Source organism: Cavia porcellus, unplaced genomic scaffold (genome assembly GCF_034190915.1).
Source record: "Cavia porcellus strain 051 isolate PalLab524CR breed Dunkin Hartley unplaced genomic scaffold, mCavPor4.1 scaffold_4, whole genome shotgun sequence".
NCBI lineage: Eukaryota > Metazoa > Chordata > Mammalia > Rodentia > Caviidae > Cavia > Cavia porcellus.
The window spans coordinates 65,658,814-65,680,568 of record NW_026947487.1 but is presented as its reverse complement, the minus strand read 5'-3'; the positions used below and the strand labels follow the sequence as shown (position 1 = coordinate 65,680,568).

General features: G+C 34.8%; 1 protein-coding gene across 1 annotated transcript in view; it reads right to left on the bottom strand.

The window, feature by feature from the left end:
• Positions 1 to 21,755, bottom strand: part of Antxr2 (ANTXR cell adhesion molecule 2) — a 141,006-nt gene that overhangs the window by 53,354 nt on the left and 65,897 nt on the right. Inside the window, exons 12-14 of the mRNA XM_013141482.2 lie at positions 19,224 to 19,319; positions 6,047 to 6,091; positions 5,073 to 5,165 (exon numbers count right to left, since the gene is read on the bottom strand). Coding sequence (XP_012996936.2) covers positions 5,073 to 5,165; positions 6,047 to 6,091; positions 19,224 to 19,319 — 234 coding nt within the window. The remainder of the gene's footprint in view (positions 1 to 5,072; positions 5,166 to 6,046; positions 6,092 to 19,223; positions 19,320 to 21,755) is intronic.

Sequence of the window (21,755 nt, the reverse complement as noted above, 5' to 3'; positions counted from 1 at the left end):
GAATAGAGTCAATTTGTACTGTAATAGGAAATGTAGGACAGTATAATTAGGTATGTAAATGTCAATAATTGAATTAATTGAATGATTACACTGTATCAGTCTGCATTTAATCCACTCAAAAACATAATGAGATTGATACCATATTTTTTTTTTCTTTCAGATGAGGGAACTGTGGCACAGGCAGATTAAGTGAGACTCCCAAAGCCACTGAGCTGGTAAGAGGCAGCGTGAGGATTTGAACATAGGCAATCTGAAATGGGTTAGTGAGTTTCAAATCAGTTTGAACTTCATAAATGTATTTTATGCATAGGAGTTACTCTGAAAATTTTTATCAAGTTTGATGATAAAAATATGACTAAAATACTCAGCCTTTGCTGTGAATGTAATCTCATAAAGTTTTATTTGATAAAGCAATTTGTAAGTCTCCAGTTCCTATGACCATTTAAGCATAATTACTCAAGTGAATTTTCACTGCAAAAGACAGATTGGCAAAGATTTTGAGGAGAAAAATTCAGAGACACCAAAGAACTCCATAGATTTAAGCAAATTTTGCTCTCTAAAAATTCTTGACATGGAAAAGCCACAAGATCAAATTGTCGTTTTACTTTTCAGTTAGCAAAAACAAGAGGTTAAAATGCAAACAAACTAGGTGTATGAACAGAACTTAGCCCCTGGAGAAGGGTTTTGTCCAACCAGGAGCAGTAGAGAAGTCAGGTAATAATCAAGGATGCTGTCCAAGAGGACAAAGCAGAGAGAAGTGCAGCTCTAAGACAAAAATGCAAAGGCCTCTTCACAGTTCATGCTGGCACATAGTTAAGTGATGACTATAAAGGAAATATTAAAGCCTTCTTAAGCACTTTAATGACCTGAATTAGAGGGCAGGGATACAGATGATTACTGTTCACAGAAAGGACTATTCATAGCTATTTGATAAGGCTCACTTATATGTTTTTGCCTTTTTTAACTACAATTTTAGAATAGGCTTTCAATTTCAAGTAGGCCCTCTTGACTCATTAAAATGTATCTGTATCTTTCGGTGTGATCAATGGTACTGGAATGTTCTTTATGAGGTTATTAAAATTGTTTTAAAAACCATTAAACCTTTAGAGCTAGATAGTTGGGCTTTCTTTCCAGAGAAATGACCTCTTTCAAATCACAGTGTCTTCACCTAGATAAACTAACACTTATAAAATTTTAAACATAATTAAAATGATTAAAAACTCTAAAACCAGGATAGATTCCTTACAGTTACAATGTCTTCATTGTAAGGGGGAAAAAATAAAATGAGTTATAGTTAAGTAAACATGAATGTTATAACCAAGAGAAATAACTCAGAGTAGAAATTTAAGCAGATAACATTTAGATCCATTCAGCAATGATAGATTTTAATATGTACAGCTCCCTAGCCTATCCTTCCCAGTTGGTGTTTGAGGAGGTCATGATAATTAGATTCTTTCAAATGTTACTGGCACCATTTTCAGATTGAAAATTTGAAGATAGTTTAACAAGATTTCTGCTCAATGTGGCCCTTCTAGGATCTAATTATTAAAGGGCTAAGTTTATAGTATATGGTTGCTGAAGTCTAAGAAAATGGGTTAAATAAACTAGTTGACTCTAGCTCATGGAGGAACCGTTTCATCTCTACCATCAAGGTCACTACAAACATCACCAGGAATAATTATCACTCACTCAACCTGAAAGTCTAAACTTAGGAAGTGCTTTGTAAAGGTTTCCTAAATCTCAATAAATACAGAATCACAGATGTATATATGTAAATCCTAATGTTTTAGTTTGACCACAATTGATATAGTTAAAAAGATTAATGGAATGTCAGGAATAAAAGGAACCTTAAAAGAAATACATATCTCACTTTTTATTATGGAAAAGCATATAAAGTACAAGCTTGATAGTTAAACTGTCCTACCTCGGCTGCTTTGGCTTTACTTAAGAATAATAGAATTCCATCATTTCCAGAGCACATTTGAATGACCAGGAGATTATATTACAGCAAAACAGTTTCAGAATCAAGAAAAGAAACAAAAACATTTTCACACGGAATTGGCAAAAACATGCACTTGAAGTACAGTAATTAAGTACTGTGAATCAGTTGTGCCAATAGCTATTATTAACATAGCCCATTTCCAGCTTTCTGTAAGTTCCCATTGCCATAATTTTTAAAATATTTAATTTATAGGAGGAATAAGATTAAACAATTCTAGATTAAATCTCTACACTGGCTTAAAATAACTTTAGTAATGAAAAGTTGTTCTCATAATTTCTAGAATTCATTTTACTTTCCCCAGTTTAATGTATTTTTTTAAAAGAATTTTCCAGGTTTCAAAAGGTATGCTTTAAGACAAATAATTATTTATGTCTTTCTCTTTCTAAAATTTAGGTAAGTTTAAGTTTGAGAAATATATGATGATGCTTAATTGTATGATGGTGCTTAATTCTCTGTGTTGTGTATTTTTATAATTGTGTATCTCTTTTGTAATTTCTGCCTTTGCTTTCCCATTTTTAACTCATTCTCATTTCCATCTCACTAATGAAACATTCCATAAATGAGACCAAAATTATCAAAATCTAAAATGGACCCCGACTCATTAAAGGTTAACTGAATATTTTTCACAAATTTCTTCAACTGAAAAGGATGAGTAAGCAATATACTTCTCATATTAAAAATCAATAACTTTTAAATTTGTATTATGGGCATGCAGAATAGGCATGTGCTTTGCTTGCTCTTCACCAGAAACCAACTGCTGTATTTTGGATCTGGAATGGCCCTGGAAGGCTCATGTTTTAAAAGAAGCCCTTAATGCGGCACTGTTAGGTGACGGAAACCACTGAGAACCGGGGGCTAGCAGGAGGGACTAGAGACCTGGAGTTGCACCCTCCACGAGGACTCTGAGATGCTGGTCTCTTCCTTCCTCTGTTTTTACTTCAGGAAGTGAGCCAGTCGCTCTTCCACATGCTCTTCACTGTGATGTTCTGCCTCACCACAGCCCCATGAGCAACAGGGCCTGCTGATCATGGCCACAATTCCCGGAACTGTGAACCAAAATAAAACCTTCCTCTCTTTCAACTGTTTTATCTCAGGTGTTTGTTACGGTAATGAAAAATCAACTAACAGAAAATAATGCTTCTTCTGGCAGGATCCATGCAGGGACTTATAGGTATTTTTTTTTTTTTTTTAGAATTCAATTTTTGAAATATGGAGTATTAGACTAACAAAAATTAATTATTATTTTTATTATCCTCAGCAAGAACATTATTTATTCAAGAGTCACATAACCTTACCTCATTCTGATATATGTTACATGTGTGTATTTCAATACGGATTATAAACATAAATTAGTATACACTAATGCCAATAATTCCATCACTTTGTGAGGGAGAGGTTCATGATTCCCACATTTGAGTACTACCTGAATAATTTAGTGAAAACTGTCTCAAAAAGTAAATAAATAAACTTATATAGGCCTAGGGATGTAGCTCAGGTCAAAGGCCCTGAATTCAGTTTCTCATCCTACAAAACAAAACAAGAAGAAAGAAAAAATAAAAAGGATATGTTCATTAGGAAAAAACAGAGGACTACATATCACACATTTAAACTTACTCCCCGCAAAAATACCTACTCATGTTTTGATGTAACTATCATACGCTATTTTCTTTTGCATTCATCTCTTTATATACACACATTTTGTAACAAAGCAAAGCAAACTGAAAGCATTTTATGATGGGTCATCTTTGGATACTTGGACATAACAATTTTACTTATAAGTATAATTTCTACACACAGAATAACACCCAATCCACTCTTGCCCCACTTCTCTGTGCCTGCAATGACAGAAAATGTAGAAGGGGAGAAAAATAGCTTTTTCTCTTGCATTGCTGTGACTCTCAGTTACTCTATGTAAATATGTGATATTTGGGCTACCTTCTCCCCAAGTCCATCTTAGTAGCTTCTAGCATCTGCCTCACACAGTGGCTACTTGGCCATGAAAGACCTGTCTCAGAAGATACTTCAGGAATAAACAGGCAAGCTTCTAGGGGAAACGGGCATTATTTTACAGTCTAGTGTGGTTCTGTCACATGAATAAACACTTCAATAATTCTGAAAAGGGAAAACTCTCCGCAGAAATCTGAATTTTATTGAAATGTATGAAAAGAGAGACTGTAATCCTTCTGGGATTGTTAATGACCTTACTGATACTTGGTGGCAGGAATGGGACAAAACAGATATGACAATAGGAGACATAAGATATGATGGCAAAGACATGAAAACACTTTCTTATCAAGAAGTAAAATTAAAGACCTAATGAGAACATGCAAGCGTCTGAGTTGAATGATACAGCTATTTTATCAATGAGAAAATTTCTCCAAGTGCTCCATGGGATGGAATGCTGACCTCTCTGCATTCTTGTTAAAGGATCAGTTCTGGCAATAACTTCTTCTTATTATTTAATCCATCACTTCAAACATATTTTATGGTGATAAGAAAATCTTATTTGATTTTTAAGATACAATATTAAAGTTCAATTTTATTCAACTTTGAGTCAGTCTGAAAGTTCAATGCATTCTATAAATACGTAATATTCATTAGAATACTTCATAAGCAGTAACTAAAAGGTTTTTTTGAGTTTTAAATACACTTTGCTCTCTATTTGTGACAAAGTCATATTCATGTCACTGAATATTTCATCATTTTGTCTTTAAAGAGTTACTATTGAATCTTTTCAAAAAAGAACATTGTTGCAACTTTAAGGATCTCACTTTTTCAAAATTGTTCCATGCTCTAATTTTTTCCAACGTTATGAGAAAAACCCTAGATTTTTTTTTGTCCTTTAGAATTCAAAGAACTTATCAATGTACTCCTTTGACTAATGAAATCAGTTTTTGAATGATTTGAAACAGCGAGGCTGAATCATACAAAAAGCTGTATTCAGAAAATACCCATAGTTGAGTAAAAATGGATATTATGAATTATGAATTGAATTGTGAAAGGCATTTTTTCCACAGCTTAATAATCTTAGAAATACACATACCAGATTAGCAATTTTTAGGATACTGACCTCCATTCTTTTAATTCCTCCAACCCCTCGGCCACCATAATAGGAAGCATCCACAGTTGGCCATTTCTTGGTGGGTAGAGGGTCTTCTTCTTTCTGTGGAGATAGTTTTTTAAATTCATTTAATCGAAATGTTGTTTAGTTACACCAGTTCACATGTAAATTTTTTAGTACTATTCCTGTTACGGAAAAAATGTAAAAATTATATAAAAATTATATAATTATATATATAAAATGTAAAAATTATATATATAATTATATATACACATACACACACACATAAATTTCAGGTGGAATGCTATAGGCTATGCAAACTATTCTCATTCATATGTTTATTCATACATCATTCTTAAGTTACCCAAAGTTGATCTTTAACTCTGAGCATCATTTGCTTTTTGCAAATATACTTATTATTTCATACTTTAAAAGATAAAGCATTAAAGTTAGGACAGCATTTTCATAAGCATTTAAAGTATGAGTATACATAAGTTTGAGCTCTTAAATTTGTTGTGAAAAGATAGTTGAGAATCATTGAAAACACATAATACCAGTACATTTTTTATTTTATGTTAGTAATATGAATTTGAGTAACAGAGTAATATAAAAAGCAATAATCACTTTCAGGAAAGAAATACCATCTTTAAACTACTGTAGGAGATCTTGGGACCTTCTGTAATAAAACAAGTGACATCAAGACTATGACTATATTGCCATAAAAAGTAAGTGTTATCTTCTTGTTCCATCTTGAGGGCCAGTCTGTATCTACCAATGTAAAAAGGTCTCATTTTCTACCACATGAAAGAAATGGTAAGATAAAAAATAACAACTGGGCTTCATCAAACAAAAAGTCAATAGTTTTACTTGCTTTTTTAAAGTGACAAATGGAATTTAAAGTTTTTAATGACATGTAATTTATCAAGTATAATATCTACATATGAAGGGAAATATCCATCTCTGTTTACTAAACATGCATTTACCTCTTCAGGTGCAGGAGGAGGAGGTGGTGGAGGATCTTTGATAACCTATCCAAAAACAAAATAAAATAAAATGTGAAAAAGTTCCATGAAATAAGGATGAAATGATAAAGATACATAAAAATAATTAGATTGGTGAAATACTGTGGCAATTCCGAAGATGACCCAATGAATTTTGCCTCCTAAAATCCAGGCCTCTTCTTTTGAATATAGGCTTGCATATTACCAAGCTTTTGACCAACCTCATGACTTTTGAGGAGGGGTCAAAAGCTTTCTGTCTTCTCTTGACACCCTTGTGACACTCACTCTGAGAGAATTCTGCTGTCACAAGTTTGCCTTATGCCCTCAAGTTGTATGGAAGCCCATGCTGATGATACAGCAGGGTTGGCTGGTGGCAGAGACAGTGGCTAGCCTCTAGAAGCTTCAGCCATCCCTGCTGGTAAGTCAGACATGTGACAGGAGAATTGGTCGAGGACAACCAGACACACTGAGCCTGCAGATAGCTCCAGCTCAGCTGATACTCACTGGGACTGCAAGCGTTTTCTAAATGAACCTGGCTTATTCTCAAAAACATAAAGATACTAAATTGCTAGAAGATAGTCTGAGCAGACCAATGCTTTAGTCAAGATTTCTTTCCTGTGCATGGTTTCTCAAGAAATCTTACACGGTCAGTTATCTCTGTGAGAGAAATGGAGTCAGTCTTAATTTGGAATGACCTTACTGGTCTAGGGATATCTGACATTGACCTCATTATACTAGAAAATATTTTCCCAAGTTTCAAGCTTCTGATAACTTGGATACATATGCTTGTCTCTACACTAAGAAGAAAAACTGAAACTGCTTTACTTCATCTAATGTCAAATGTTTCAATTACACTAATTTTTTAATTTTTAAAACAACAGTGATTTGAAAATGAGGTGTCACATCTACCTCATCAAGTAATCATTATTACTATGTAGCAAGTTACCATTTATCATGTCTATGTCTTTTTAATAATCACCTTGTAAAGGTAACATAAATGTTTCCCCATGAAATGGTACAAATCTAGTATTTTCATCAAAATTGAGATAGGAAAGCGGATGAGGATATAAATAAAATAAAATACAACATGCTGAGAAAGCTGAGTAACAAAGATCTGAGGGTTCTCTGTATAAGTTTATTTCATAAATATTTGAAATTTTCCATAATAAAAGGATGTTTAAATTTTAATATTATTTGTAATGTTGAAAGAACTAGTCTCAAATTATCTAAATGTTTATTGTTATCATTCAGATTTTAGCTTAGAGCTAAATCTTAGGGAAATAACCTACAAACAATAATTATAATTACACAGTAACAGAATTTGATTGAATCTCTTAATCCTACAAAAGAGTGCCATTATTTCTTTTAAAATCTTTAATTCTATTAGTAAGCACATAATTCTAGCACTTTTATAATACTGACGGATAATAATCTGTAACTTTTTTAACAATCAGCTGAGGAATACATGGCAGGGGAGATTATGATTTAAAATAATAATGTAATCAAATAAAACAAATTTAAGGTAATTAAGCTATAGGAACATTTTCTTTATTTAAAAAGGAAGTACTTATCATTATCAACTTATGTGATAAAAACAAGCAGTAATATCAGATCTGTCAGCATTTCACACTTTACTGGTAAAATCAATCCAGTTACTTTTATTCACAAACCAATGTTCCTTCCCAGGTTTCTTGTTTCTTTCAAGCAGATGGGGCTGGCTAAGGATATAGCTCATTTGTCTACCTGGCAAGTGTGAGGTCATAAGTTCAATCCCAGGTACATAAATACATAAATAAACAGTCAAATAGATTATTCTTTCCAGGTGCAGCCTTAATATGTTGGCATAACTATAATTTCTTTCTCACTTCCAAGCAACTCTACCAAATAGTTTCAAGAGATTTTTTGAAATCTCTCCTTATATCTAACTCCTTTCTCTCCATGAATTCACCACCTTTCCAAAACAGATTATGATTCTCCTGAAATGCACAAATATTTCTCTGCTCTTCCCAGAATTTATCAAAGTTGACAATTTTATGTGGCTCCAAAAATCTGTAGATTCCATAAGAACAGGTTTTGTGTCTGCCTAACTTCTTGCTGCATTCCCAGTACTTGGTAGTGTCTGGCACAAGTACGACTTTCAGGGAAGTAAGGGAGGAGGAGAAAAGAGAATTTAGAAAGAGAGAAAGATTAGAGAGATAAGAAAAGAAAAAATTAGAAAAATATGAAAAAAGAGAAGGAGGGAGAGAGAAATGCAGGGAGGAAGGAAGAGAGGGAGAGAGGAAGGGCATGGAGAATTCAGAAGAAAAGGAGAAAAGGATTTTTTTTTTATTTCATTCCCATCATCACCACCTAGTATCAAGAAATGTAGGATACTGCGTATTGTAAAAGTGTCTCATTCATTTTCAACTGCTCCAATGAACACACAACCAAATTCCAGTACCCTGAGTAATTCCCACCAAATTGCATGTCTGAACTGTTTCAAAAGAAGAAATTCACTACCTTACAAAGAAACTGCCAAGCGACTCATTATTTCAAGGTTTTTTTCCCCCAAACGAAGCCTTTCTCTTTATCTATATTTTCCACTCTGTAGTCTTGTTTCTAAAATCTGGGAACACAGAAATACAGAGACACAAACACATACACACCCACCACATAACTTTTCTATAAGAGAGTATTTCTAGTTTTGAATACTAGGATGACTACCACATTTCTGTTGAGTTTGTCCACTTGGTAATTGTATCAGCCATTTCTCATGAAATGTTCTGAAGTACTTCACTGTCTTGTTCAGTTTCTCCAGCACTTATCCTTTTGTCACTATCTTAAAGACGGTCTGCAGCACCGACCACAGCATTTCACACATGGCTGAGCCCATGGAGCTGTATGGTGCTCGGGCAAAGCAGATGCACACTCATCAGTCCTTGCCTTTCCCATTCTAAGCACTGTCCTTAACAATACTGAAAAATTGATAGGCTATAATTGTCATAGCCTTTTTGGCACCAGTAGCTGCATGATGTACATGTAGTTAAATCAAACATTTAGCTTGACTTTTTATCTCTCATTGTAACCTACGCAGCCAGGCCAATATTCTTCTAACAGAAGCATAAGCACTCATTTCCTTAAGGCAAAAGGGAAGAATAGTTCTCATCCCAACAATTCAAATCAACAAATTACTGAATTTTATTAAAAGAGTATTTCAACTCATACTTTCCCTTTTAGTTTTGTGAATTATCATATCATACTCCCTGGAGTTCCCACTAGAGAAAGATCAGTTATATTCTGTCATTCCAAAATAAAGATAAATTGATTCTCTTTTTATTGTGAGAATTTCATATTCTATTCATATTCTCCTGCTATTCTTTGTGCATCTTGCACTGATATATAAACTTCCAAAAAAAAAAAAAAAAGTATTCCCAACTCTGCTCTATTCTCCTGAAAACACTGGATGCTCCCCTCTGTAACACTTTCTTCTTAATGTAACACTCATTGTCCTATATAGATATAGCTTAGTACTGATCGTGGAAAAGTTAAATTTCAGTTTTAAATCTTCGTATGATCAGTTCTGTCACTCACAGAAGGATCAAGAGTGCCATCATTGAATTCTTTTACTTTACGGGAAGGTCTTTTGTCTAAGCTACAAAGTGAAAAGTTAAAGCCTCTTTTTAGAACATCTACATGCATCAGCTCTTCTATGCTCACTATTCAAATGTCTCAGCATCAGGTTTGGGTCCCTCCACAGTTCAGCCTATCATCCTACCTATACACATCCACATGGACCTTTACTTCAACCAGACTGAGGACTCCTCTGCTTCCCTCAAATATAATGACCATTTTTCCATGTTAGGGATCATTCAGTCTTCACAGAACAATCCACCAACTTTATGAAGAAGATTTAGAACTTCTAAATATACACATATACATATATATTGCACAGGTAAACAATTCATGCTTCACTACATCATTATTTTATAACTTCTATTTTTTATTTTTAATAAATAAATAATAAAAACAATGGTACAAGATTTCAAAGTAAGATTGTAGAAGAGTAACAATGGATAGTACATTGTGCAATGTTATCTTCAAAGTAGTTGCTTATATTATGATACAGGCAAGAAAAATTGATCAGAAAATATAGGTACAAATCTTGCTTTTCAATGAACTAAAAGCAAATTAGTAGCATAACTGTCTTAATTATTTTGTGTATATATAGCTATAAATTTTTCCCTTACCCTTCTTTTCTCCTTTCCTCCATCCCACTTTCTCTTTCCTTTAGAACAGTTTCTCCCCATTTCACAGTATCTATTTATTTATTTACTCTTTCAGCTTCTCACACTAGGGAGACAATATGATGTTTATATATGTCAGTCTGATTTATTTCACTTGCAAGTATGGTCTCAAGTTGCACTCATTTCCCTATTAAAGACCCCAGATTATCCTTCTTTATAGCTGAGAAGTACTGCAGTGTACAAATATACATTTTCTATCCATCCCTTGTTTGATGAACATTTGGCTGTTTCCAAGATCTGGCTATTACGAATTGCTCTGCTATAAACGTGGATGCACATATATCACTGTGGTATGATGGTTTCAATTCTTCCACAAAAATATCCAGAGGGAAAAGCTGGATCAAATGGGACAATTTTCAAACAAAACCCTATTGTGGGGTTGGGTCTTTAAATTTGAGGGGTTTAATTCTTTGCAATTCTTTATATGTTCTAAAAATGATTCCATTGTCTAGGAACTCGCTTAAATTTTTACCCACTCTGTGAGTTGTCTTTTCACTCTGTTTGTGATTTCTTTTGCTGTACAAACATTTTTAGTCAGTTGAGATCTCAGTTGTTTCTTTGAAGCATTTTCTGTGCTGTGTGGGTTTTGTTCAGGAAATCTCTGCTTAACCTAAAGCCTTCAAGATTCTTACCTATTTCCTTCTCCAGCAGATTTACTGCTTCTGTATTAATATTTAGATCTTTGTTCTATTTTGACTTTAGTTTATTGCATGGTGGTAGACGCGGGTCTGGTTTTAGTTTTCTGGAGAGCCAGTTTTTCCAATACCATTTATTATCTTCCTTCCAGCGAACATGTTTGATGCCTTTGTCAGAATTGGTTGAGTATGTTTGTAGTTTTGTGTATATCTTCTGATCTGTTGCACTGGTCTTCAGGTCTGCTTTGTTGATAGTATCATGTTGATTTTATCACAGTAGGTTTGTAGAATAATTTCAAGTCAGGAATTGTGATGTCTCCTGCCTTGCCTTCGTTGCCCAGAGTTGTCTTTGCTATTTTTGCAGGTCTCTTCTGCTTCCCTATGAATTTTAGGAATGTTTTCTCTGGCTCTGTGTTGTACATTAATAGTATTTTGATTGGACTGCATTAAGTCTGTGTAACAATTTTGGGAGTATGGCCATTTTCACTATGTTAGTTTTTCCTATCCATGAGCAAGGGATATCTTTCCATTTTCTGGAATCCTCTTCAATTTCCTTTTTCAGAGTACTATAATTTTCAATCTATAGATCCTTTACTTCCATTGTAAGATTGACTCCTAAGTATTTCATTTTTTGGATGCTATGGTGAAGGGTGTGGTTTCCCTAATTTCTCTCACAGGAGATTGTTATTTGTGTACATGAATGCTATTGATCTTTGAGTGCTGACTTTGTATCTGGCCACACTACTGAACTTGGTTACCAACTCTAGGAGTCTTTCGGTGAATTTTTTGGAGTTTTCTATGTAGAGTACCTTAAGCCCATTTTAAAAATAAAAAAAATGAAGGCTATCCTTTCAAGAATTTTCCTTAAGTATATGGAATGAGAAATCACAGAATTAGGATTCAAACCCCAAACCCAAGTCTGGTCACCTCCTAATTCTAAGTTCAACATTTGGAACCTGATATTTTAAAGTAACATTTAGAACATAAAGAGAAAGTATGCAGAAGATAAGCCCTAAGATTTGTTAAGTAGCTGCTACTTACTAGGATATATGGATAGATGGATGGATAAATAGATGGATATGTGGATAAACGGATTTAGATTTAAAGCTTATGATTACTGTGTAAGGTAGTTTATACCATTTCAAATAAACATAATATGTTTTATGCTTAATATCATTCATCTAGAAATGCTGAGATAGAAAAAAATGGTTTTCTTGTGATATTTCAAAATGTTCACCTATAACACATGGCCTTGTAAGCAACAAAGGAAGATAAAAATAATCTAACGTCATTTGGTGCAAATGTTTACGATTGGAAAAGTGTGCATCAAACTGACATCCCTACATTTCAATGAAACCAATTCAGGAGAAAGGGAAAACTTACTGTTGCCCAAATGCATTAAAAAATAACAGTCATGAGACTCCCATTCTTATATTAAATAGTGCAAAAACACATTCATTTCAGAAAAGGATGTATTCATATGCACCATATTTTATGAGAATTTGCAGATTTTAAAAGGCATAATATTGCCTAGTTGCCAGGATTTTTTCCACTTAGCATCCTTCATCTCTGTATTGAAAATTCTGGAAAACACTTTCACCACTTTATGAACCATATGCAGAGTTTGACTCTTCTCCAATTTTTTTTCATTTATTATTATCATCATCAGGGAGGATTACATCTCATCTACTTAGCTGCTAGAATGAAGATTTCAGTTTGGAGGAGAGCCGATTTCTTTAAAAAAAAAAAAAAGCTGCTTCAGGCAACAGTCCTTTTGATCTGCTCATTAACACTTTTCAAATGTTCGAGTGATGTGGGCATTCTTTGCGCTAGAAAATGTCAGCACTGGAGACTGCAGCCAGCTCAATGCAATCATATGTTCTGATATTCAGAAAAGAGTGAAAAGAACTGTCAACATTGAACTGCTTTGGTATTAAAAAAAAAAAACAGATACTGTACAAGGACTGTAGATCAAGTAGTACTGCAGAACTGAATCTTGCCAGTGACAAAAAGAAATGCTCTGTGATATCATGTAAGTGTCTAAGAGCCCACAGACAATAGAAAAAAATCCTTAGTATTTATAACAATTAATTTAAAACATGTATGTGCATCTTCCTTCCATCGTCTCTTTTCTTTTTGATAAAAATCACAGAACACATATAGTGCCTTTCTTGTGAAGCATATAAACACAAAGTTCTCATACTCACATGCTCCTTTTTTTCTGAATTCCACAAAGTTATACATTTGAAATATCCAAAGCAAAATATGTTCCAGATTATCTCATCCTTCTTTCCTCTTTGGCAAACTCATCAATGTGCAAAGAATCTTACTGAACAAATAAATGAGTGGCCATAAATCTAGACAATAAATGCAATCTAAAATGCCAAATAAGGCTGGAGATGAACAGTGTGAGAGCATGTTCTGCCAGGAATTAAGTAAAGGTGCTGCTGTCAACACAAATAAACTAAAAGCAGGAAGAATCTGATACCCTGCTTCACAACTGATGCTCTGTTGAAAAACATCACCATGGAAGCAATACATCCTGACATCACACTGTATTTCAAGGAAGCAACCAAACATAAATCACTTTAATTAATGGTGCAAGGAAGGCATATTAAAATTTAAATTACTCCTGTTTTATTGTGCATTTGAAAAAAAAAATCAAACTGCTCAGAAGGTAACTCAATAAAGGCACCAGGAGCCCACCTCAACAATAAAACACAAATGCAGTGTAGAGGCATTATTACTATTGAGAAAGAACAGCACAGCTGTTAATGGCTAAAAAAAGATTCTGAGTCTCCTGACAGATCCACTTCCCGATACCTCAACTTCTTTATAAGCAAATTAGGTTTTGAAAAGATAACTTTTTAAAGTTATGATTATGATTCACAAGATATTTTCTGTAACGCCCTAAACACACAAAAAGAGGGAACTTGCAATTTTCCCGTGAAGATGGAGGGCTTTGGCCAAGGACACTAGACCAAAGCGAATATTTATCACCTCCAACATGTTCCTGCATTTATTTGCAGCTGTATAACACATTCATTGACAACACTCCAGAAAGCCTTTGTCTGCCACCTCATTAGCCTTACATCTGTAATTCTGTGGAAGGTCTGGTGATCCCAAATTATGTATCTGTACAACTGTCATTTCTGCTATCAGATTAGTAAAACAAATCTGCCATATATGCAACATGACTTCTAAGCTAAGCAATGATGAAAACATCTATATTTTCTGACATCTCACTTGTAATTCAGTATGTGCTAACTTTTATCTTAACCCTTCCTGCCCTCTTTTTTTAATCCAAGGAAAAGAGGAATGCTGCTGCCAATGTCTTTGTCAAAGAAAAGCAGTTGTAGAGGACGGATGTGAGAACACTCGAACGAAATACAGACTCTTAAACAGACGGCAAGAAATAACTTCACACAAAAATGAGAACTTTTCCCCTTATGGAACTGTTTGCAAACTCAACACAACCTATAAATCACTGATGATAGTGCCTGGAAATTCATATTTTCATAATGGCTTTATGGTTAAAAGTGTTACCAGATAAAATTATTCAAATATCAATGGTGTTGATTTCTACTTTTCATACAAACCCAGGCACACGGAAGATATCATCAGTGACATTTTAAATAATATCATCTCTCTCTTTTCTTCTTAAAGACACATTAAATGAACAGAAAGTTGGAGATTTAGCTCAGTGTTGTTAGTGCCTGCTTGCAAGTGTGAGGTCATGAGTTTGATCCCTGGTACCAATTTAAAAAATAAATAAATAAATAAAATGAACAGAAAGATTTTAAATGACAAAATAGTTTCATATTAAAAGCACTTTGGGTGACTAGGAGTCTATAATAAAGGGCTTTTTCTTTTCCTCTTTTAATTCTATGATCTGCTTCAACAGTCTGATTCTAGAAGTCAGGAATCTAAACTGGTTTTTCTAAGCTTAAAACTCAGGTGTGGACAGAACTGAATTTCTGCACACTCCAAGGGTGAACTGACTTCTGTTCATGCCCAAACTGCCTGGCGTGTGACTCCCTGCCTCATGGATATAGTGCCTTCTCCCCTTCTCTTGTCCAATGTCCCTTGTGTATCCCTCTTACAAAACCTTTGATTGCATGTAGGGCCCACCTAGAACATCCTAGAAATCTTCATATCTCAAAATCTTCAACTTAACACACCGATAAAATCCCTGTTGATACACCTGGTATCAGGGATGGAGACCTCGACATCTTTAGGGATCTTTGGTCATCTCACTACTTTGGCCTTTACCAAGAATGTGAACTCCTGGAGATGCCTGACTTTGCCCACCCCCTCTCAAGGAGAAACACTGCTACGGGAAACCCAAGAGCCACCACTTGATAACTTTCTCTTTATTGAGGCAGAAAAAAAACCTCAAACTAACAAACAAAGCAATGAATAAATGAAACAAATTCTGAGAACCTAAATATTACTAATAGGTAAGGAACACTCTGAATGATGGATTAGCTAGATAGCTGTGAAATACCCATCTATAAATAATGAATGATTTCACTGTTTCATAAAACATGATTTGGTATTCTTATTTCACAGAACAGGAAATGACTGAATGAAGAGAATGTGGCAGACAGCGAAGCTTCTATTCAGACCCTTCCCTGGGCTCAAGATCCTAAAGAGCTCCTAGACTTCAGATGTCCAGGAAGATAGAGAGCCAATATGCTCCAAATGAGCCCAAGAACACTTTAATGTTTAGTCATGTTTCAACTGAAAGATTAGATTTAAATATTTGCTGCTAATTCTTAATATATATTTAAATAGGCAACAAATTTGTACCCATGCATGGTGGCACATGCCTGTAATCACAGCACTTGGGATGTTAAGGCAGGAGGCTCAGTGAGTTTGAAGCCAGCCAGGACTCCATAGTGAATTCAGAACTAGCCTAAACTACATAATAAGACCGTGTCTCAAAAAAAAAGTACATCCCAAGATGAAATAAATACAATACATTTTCCATTAAAAAGATATATTTAAAAATGTTATTCTACTGGTGATGATCGATAACCAAAATCAAATAGATTCCTGATAATTTAGCACTGCAAAGAACTCTTTAACTGATCACATTCTCACTCAGCAATGCACAAGTATGTTCTTTGGAAGAAACAGAATAAATTAAACACCCTGCAATTGTCTACAACATCCTTTGAAATATCCAGGATTCTTTTTTCACAAGATTATGATGACACATCTCTTTCTTTTCATATCCTCTTTTCATTTTTCTCTAGCCCAGTTCTCTTCCAGCTTATGATTTCACCTACTTTGTTAGAGATACTTCCTTCTGGCCATATCTCAGGTGTGATAGCTGTCACTAATTATCCATCTCAATCATGGATAGAGCTAAATTAGACACAGTCTTCCTGGCCCTCCAGGGAAGGAAGCATCAGCAGTACTGTACCGGAAGGAAACAAAGGTCCTTTCAGGTGACTATACTGACCGAGTGGCTTCTTGTTCTCCTTAGACACAGTCAGACTTCCAACAGGATACAGGAAACCCTCGCACACAGAGTTCTTGTGAAAACCCAAACTATCTTCCACTTTCAGCCTAGCATGGCCCAAAGAACACCAGAAGACCCCAGCTTTAAATGTACTTCTTCTGGAATATCTTTCCTCAACTGCCTATGTCTGCCATCATTCATACCCTGCTGGAGGCCATAGACACAGTCAGGTTTCTGGAAAATTTTCCTTCGTGACCTTCCTATTCTTCATACAAGGTGATTTTTCACCCTCATGACTCTGTGTTACACTTACTCCTTACACTTTTATGCTTCCACATTAAAAAGTCAATTCTATTTGTATTCCAAATCCCTAGAACAGTAACTGAAGCCTACTGGGTAATCATATAGAATTTTGCCTCTGCCTTCTCCTGCTTCTGTTTGGTACTGAGGATTGAACCCAGAGTCTTTATACTGAGCTACATCTCGAGTACTTGTTTTTTTTTTATTTTGAGACAGGATATTTCTAAAATGCTAAATTATTTAGGCTGTGCTCAAACTTGCAATCCTCCTGTGTCAGCCTCTCTGAGTACTGAGATTATACTGTGCACCATCACACTCAGCGCTTCTCCTTCCTTTTAACCAACTTTAGGAAAAATGTGCTGAGATTTGTTTATATTTGGTATGAAAATAAGCCCATAATTGAGACTAGATGCTTTTCAATTTCCATTTTTAGGAAGGAAAGGAAGGTGGTTCTCTCTATTAAAGAATCTCTGCAATAAACAAGTATTCATGTTTCTGAAGATAGAAAGTCTTTCAACACGCTATCACACAATTAAAGGGAACTCTCTGTGCCTTCCACAAAGACAACATCATAATTTATAATTTTGAAAGCCTCAGAGGTGGAATGGATCTTGTCTCACCACTAATGATTGCATTCCCTTTATAGTGTCCAAAAATGATGGTCCAAATCTATACTTAAGCATTTCAAAAACTTCACAAAGAAGCCTATATCAGCTTTTGCGTGTTTTGAAAAAAAAAAAAAAAAACCCTTTATACTTTGACACTTTTGACTCCTCAAGTCAATAATAAATGAAATTGAAAAGTAATGAAGGAGGAAATCCACCACCGTGAAGTTTAAATTAAAAAACCAGGGAGCACAAATTACATTAGGCCACCTTTCTGCTTTTTAATTTGAGATTCAAGAATGCTAAGCACCCTAAAATAGCCATATCTAGAATAATCAAGATTACAAGAGGAAACAGCATAAATTGCTATGGCAGGAAACTGATTAGTTCAGCAGAGAGACAGGATGTTTCTTGTCTCTACTGTTGTCTGAGTTAATTCTATGCCTCTTCCATGGGCCAACTGCTCTGAGATAAAATATTATAAAGTTGCCTCATGAAAACAGACTGAAGGACAATTAGTAATTAATGCAAAGGCAATAAAAAGCACAGCCTGAAACAGCTAGAAAGCTGAAGTCAGTAGGCAAAGTTTGTTTTGAAAGGGAAAAAGGCAAGATAGCAATACGTAAAATATCACAGCGATCCATAGATAGAAAGTTCTATAACTTTATTTTGTTTATAATAAATGGAGCTCTCAAAACAAATAGAATAAACATACTTCCAAAGAAGGTTTCTTTGGAATAAACTTTTTCATGAACCCTAAACAATACACAACAAATTTGTAATGTGCTGGAATGTATTACTTAAAAAACTCTCTGTGATGGGAAGAGCAAAGCCTCCTCATTCTCTTCTCCCATGAATAAACTACCTAATAGACCAAAAGAGATTTTGCAGGTATAGTTAAGATTATGGACCTCTAGATGGGAGATGATCCTGGATTATACAAGTGGGTCAACCTAACAGCACTGGTTCCTTAAAATTGGAAGACCTTTCCAAGTTGCATTTAGACTCAGAGACATGATCACAGGAGAGCAATGAAGAAGATACAACATTGGTGGCTTGCAAGATGGAGAAAAGAGACTGCAAGGCAAGGGATATTCATAGCCTCTGGAAATTTCAAAGAGATAAGGGAGCTTCAGAAAAGAATGGAGCTTCAGAAAAGAATGCACCTTTACTGACACCTTTTAATCCTATGAGGACCCACATCAGAGTTTATTACACATCTGTTAGGTAATATCTGTTAGGTAATCTGTTAGGTAATAAATGTTTGTTGCTTAAGTCACCATGCATGTGGCAATTTACCACAGCAGCAGTAGAGAAGCAATGCAAGTCCATCTCGTTTCGTAGATTTTACATGTGAAAGTTGAAATTGAAACCACCTGTTGTTCCTCCAAAAATGACTACTTAACAGAAACCCTAACATCTGCACTTGACTTACTTTGAAAATGTTTTTCAGAGGCAAACAAAGAAGATCCTGCAATAGTAAATCCTTCAAAGAAGAGATAAAAGAGTCAATAAGCTCTTTTTAAAAACTGAGAGATTACCAACTGCTCTCAGTGAATCCAACAGAAAAAAAAAGTTAGTTTATGTGAATTTTTCTTGGTCTTAAATGGAACACCATTTGTCCCCACTCTTTCCCTTTCACTTCTCAACATTGCATTCCACGAACCTGACTTTGAGGAGCTTTTGAGATAAAGTTTTATAACAGACATGGTCATGTGTGTTTTCTAGAATTGATTAGATGAAATGTTTAAAATTCAGTTTGCTAATTGGAACCTTGAAGGGGTTAAACAATGTGGCACTCATTCATATGTCAGGCTTTAAAAAGTAAATAAATAAAAAAGGAGCAGAGTTGCAATTCTTTCTTACCACTTTGCAGCAAAGAGGCCAAAACCACCACATCAAACCGATGCCCACAAGTAGCAGTAAGACCAAAATAGCGATGAGGGCTGCAATCCCATTGGACTACAGGAGGCAAAGAGAAAAACAAAGCAGTCAGCAAATCTTAGGTCAGATCCCACATGTACACTTTACAGAAACCATTAGAAAACAATTCACAGAGCAGAATGGTATCAGACCATTCAGCTATATTCTTTTAAATTCTATAAAGTTCTTTAGATTTCATTCAATAACGTTAGTTTACGTTGAGACAGATAGTAATAAAGACAAAATCTTTCAGTATTTTGCATACTACTTTAAATATATTTTAATGGATTGTAGGGAAAAAGAAATCACTATTTAGGGCTAGACAAATGCTTTCTATCTTTTGAGCGTAGGTAGAAACTACCTGGCATAAGCAAGATTGCCCCGGGAGAGAATTTTCCAGGACTAGGATGATGGAATGCCACTCACTTTTTAATCTTAAATAATCAGACAAAATGAATACATTTAAAAAAAAACACCAAGTAGGTAACAAATCATCTTCAAAGGCTCTTGCTGGAGATAGTATATACATGTCAATGAAAATGCAGTCTCATGGATTCATGTAACAGATGATCTCTGACTGCAGCTCAGGTACCGCCCACAGAAGAATCACACAGATACCCTTCACTTGTTGACTGTCCAGCCCCACCAGCAGGAGGCACCTGCTCTACACCCTGAACTCTGACCTTCATTTTAACAATCCCTATTACTAACCCAGGAGACTGGGGTCATGTCACCTCCTTATGGAACTCTCTGGCTAAAACTGTCCCTCTTAAATATTCAACTCATATTTTATATTATCCATATTTTAATGTTTAGCACTTTTCACAATGCAATGACAGTAATTATGAATTTCATGACTATTCTTCTTTTTTCTTTTCTTTCATGATTCATTATCAGTGCTAGGAAATCAGAGGCTAAGACCAACTAGTTTGCTACTGTATATCAATGTCTGGTATATAAATACTGTTTACTAATGAATTCCAAATAAATAAGAATCCAAATGACACAGACGTAAAATAGATTGTAAATGTCTTTACTTGATCAGTAGGACCTTTAGTGCTTCCAAGGAACCATATGTCCTAAATCCTCCGAGATTCCTGGGATTCCTAAACTCTGGGATTCCCAGGAACGCTGTATACCTTGTTTTGGCTCAGGGTTTTTTGGTTGTTTGTTTGTTTGCTTGTTTGTGGGAAAGAATTTAAGAAAGGAAAAGAAAACAAGAAGATGAAAAATACAGAAATTTTCAGACAAATATATACAGTAAGTGCTTTGTTTTTAAAGTCAAAGAAAACAATTCAGAGCAACTAATACCCAAAGTGCATTCTTTTGCACAGAATTCTAAATATTCATGAATAAGTCAAGTTATTTCTACATCTTTACTTTCATTAAGTTATAAAATCTAGGTAAATAAATATACCAGGAGAAGAATGTAATAGATATATATATATATATGGAAAACTATGCTACTGGAGAAATTACATCAAATCTATAAATTCTTAATCTCACCTTCAAATCCAAGGTCTGACATAGATACTCCCCTATCTATAAATGTCCAGTACAAAATGAATAAAACATCCCCACCTGACTCTTCCCCCACCTGAGGATTTAAGTCCATATTTTACTCTCTGGCTGTGTTAGTCAACTATAAGAGTTCTATGAACACCTGGTTTCACCTTCTCTTAGATTCACACCCTATATTCAGAAATAAGGATGTGCAACCAGAAGCCGCAAATCTGCTAAACTTTAAATTTAAGTTGTGGTTGGTTTGCTTTTTTCTATCGCATGAACAGAAAATTCAGAAAAATGCCAATAATTAGAATGTAAAGTAGATGAGTCAACCATGATAGATATTGAAAATTCTTGATCTTCCCTGAAAATAAAATGTCTCCATCAGTGAGACTGACAAAACACTGCTCTACCAGATGCAGATATACAATTATTATGGCAGTATTATCATTGCTCCTGCTTCTGAAGACTTTCTTTAAAAATTTAAAATAAACTAGGCACAATTTTGAAAACCCACATACCTAACTTTAATGTATTTAAGCCAAGATAGTAGAAAATAAAGTAAGAGGAAGTACATAATTTGCTACTATCTGATCTTGCTATTATGAGATATAGCCCAGGCTTCATGGACTCCAGACATTAGCTTAGTTACCTGGATACAGATCCAGGCTTCCCCTTTCCTTTGTTTTGAATTCTAGAGCCTGATATCAGAACATAGAGCATATGCATCATAAAAGGGAAATAATTTCATTGTTTGCATAACTTCGTAAACTAATTAAGGAAAGGTGAAACTCATAAACTTCAGTGGCTTCTGAACACACACCCTGGTCCATACCCCAAACTAAGAGCAAGATGAATAAAAGTATCAAACTGAGTAAAACTACACCTGTATCTATGTCATGGGTAGAGACCAGAAGCTTCTCATTGTTATCAAAGTGCATCTCTCTTTAAAGAGATCTCAGGTCAAAA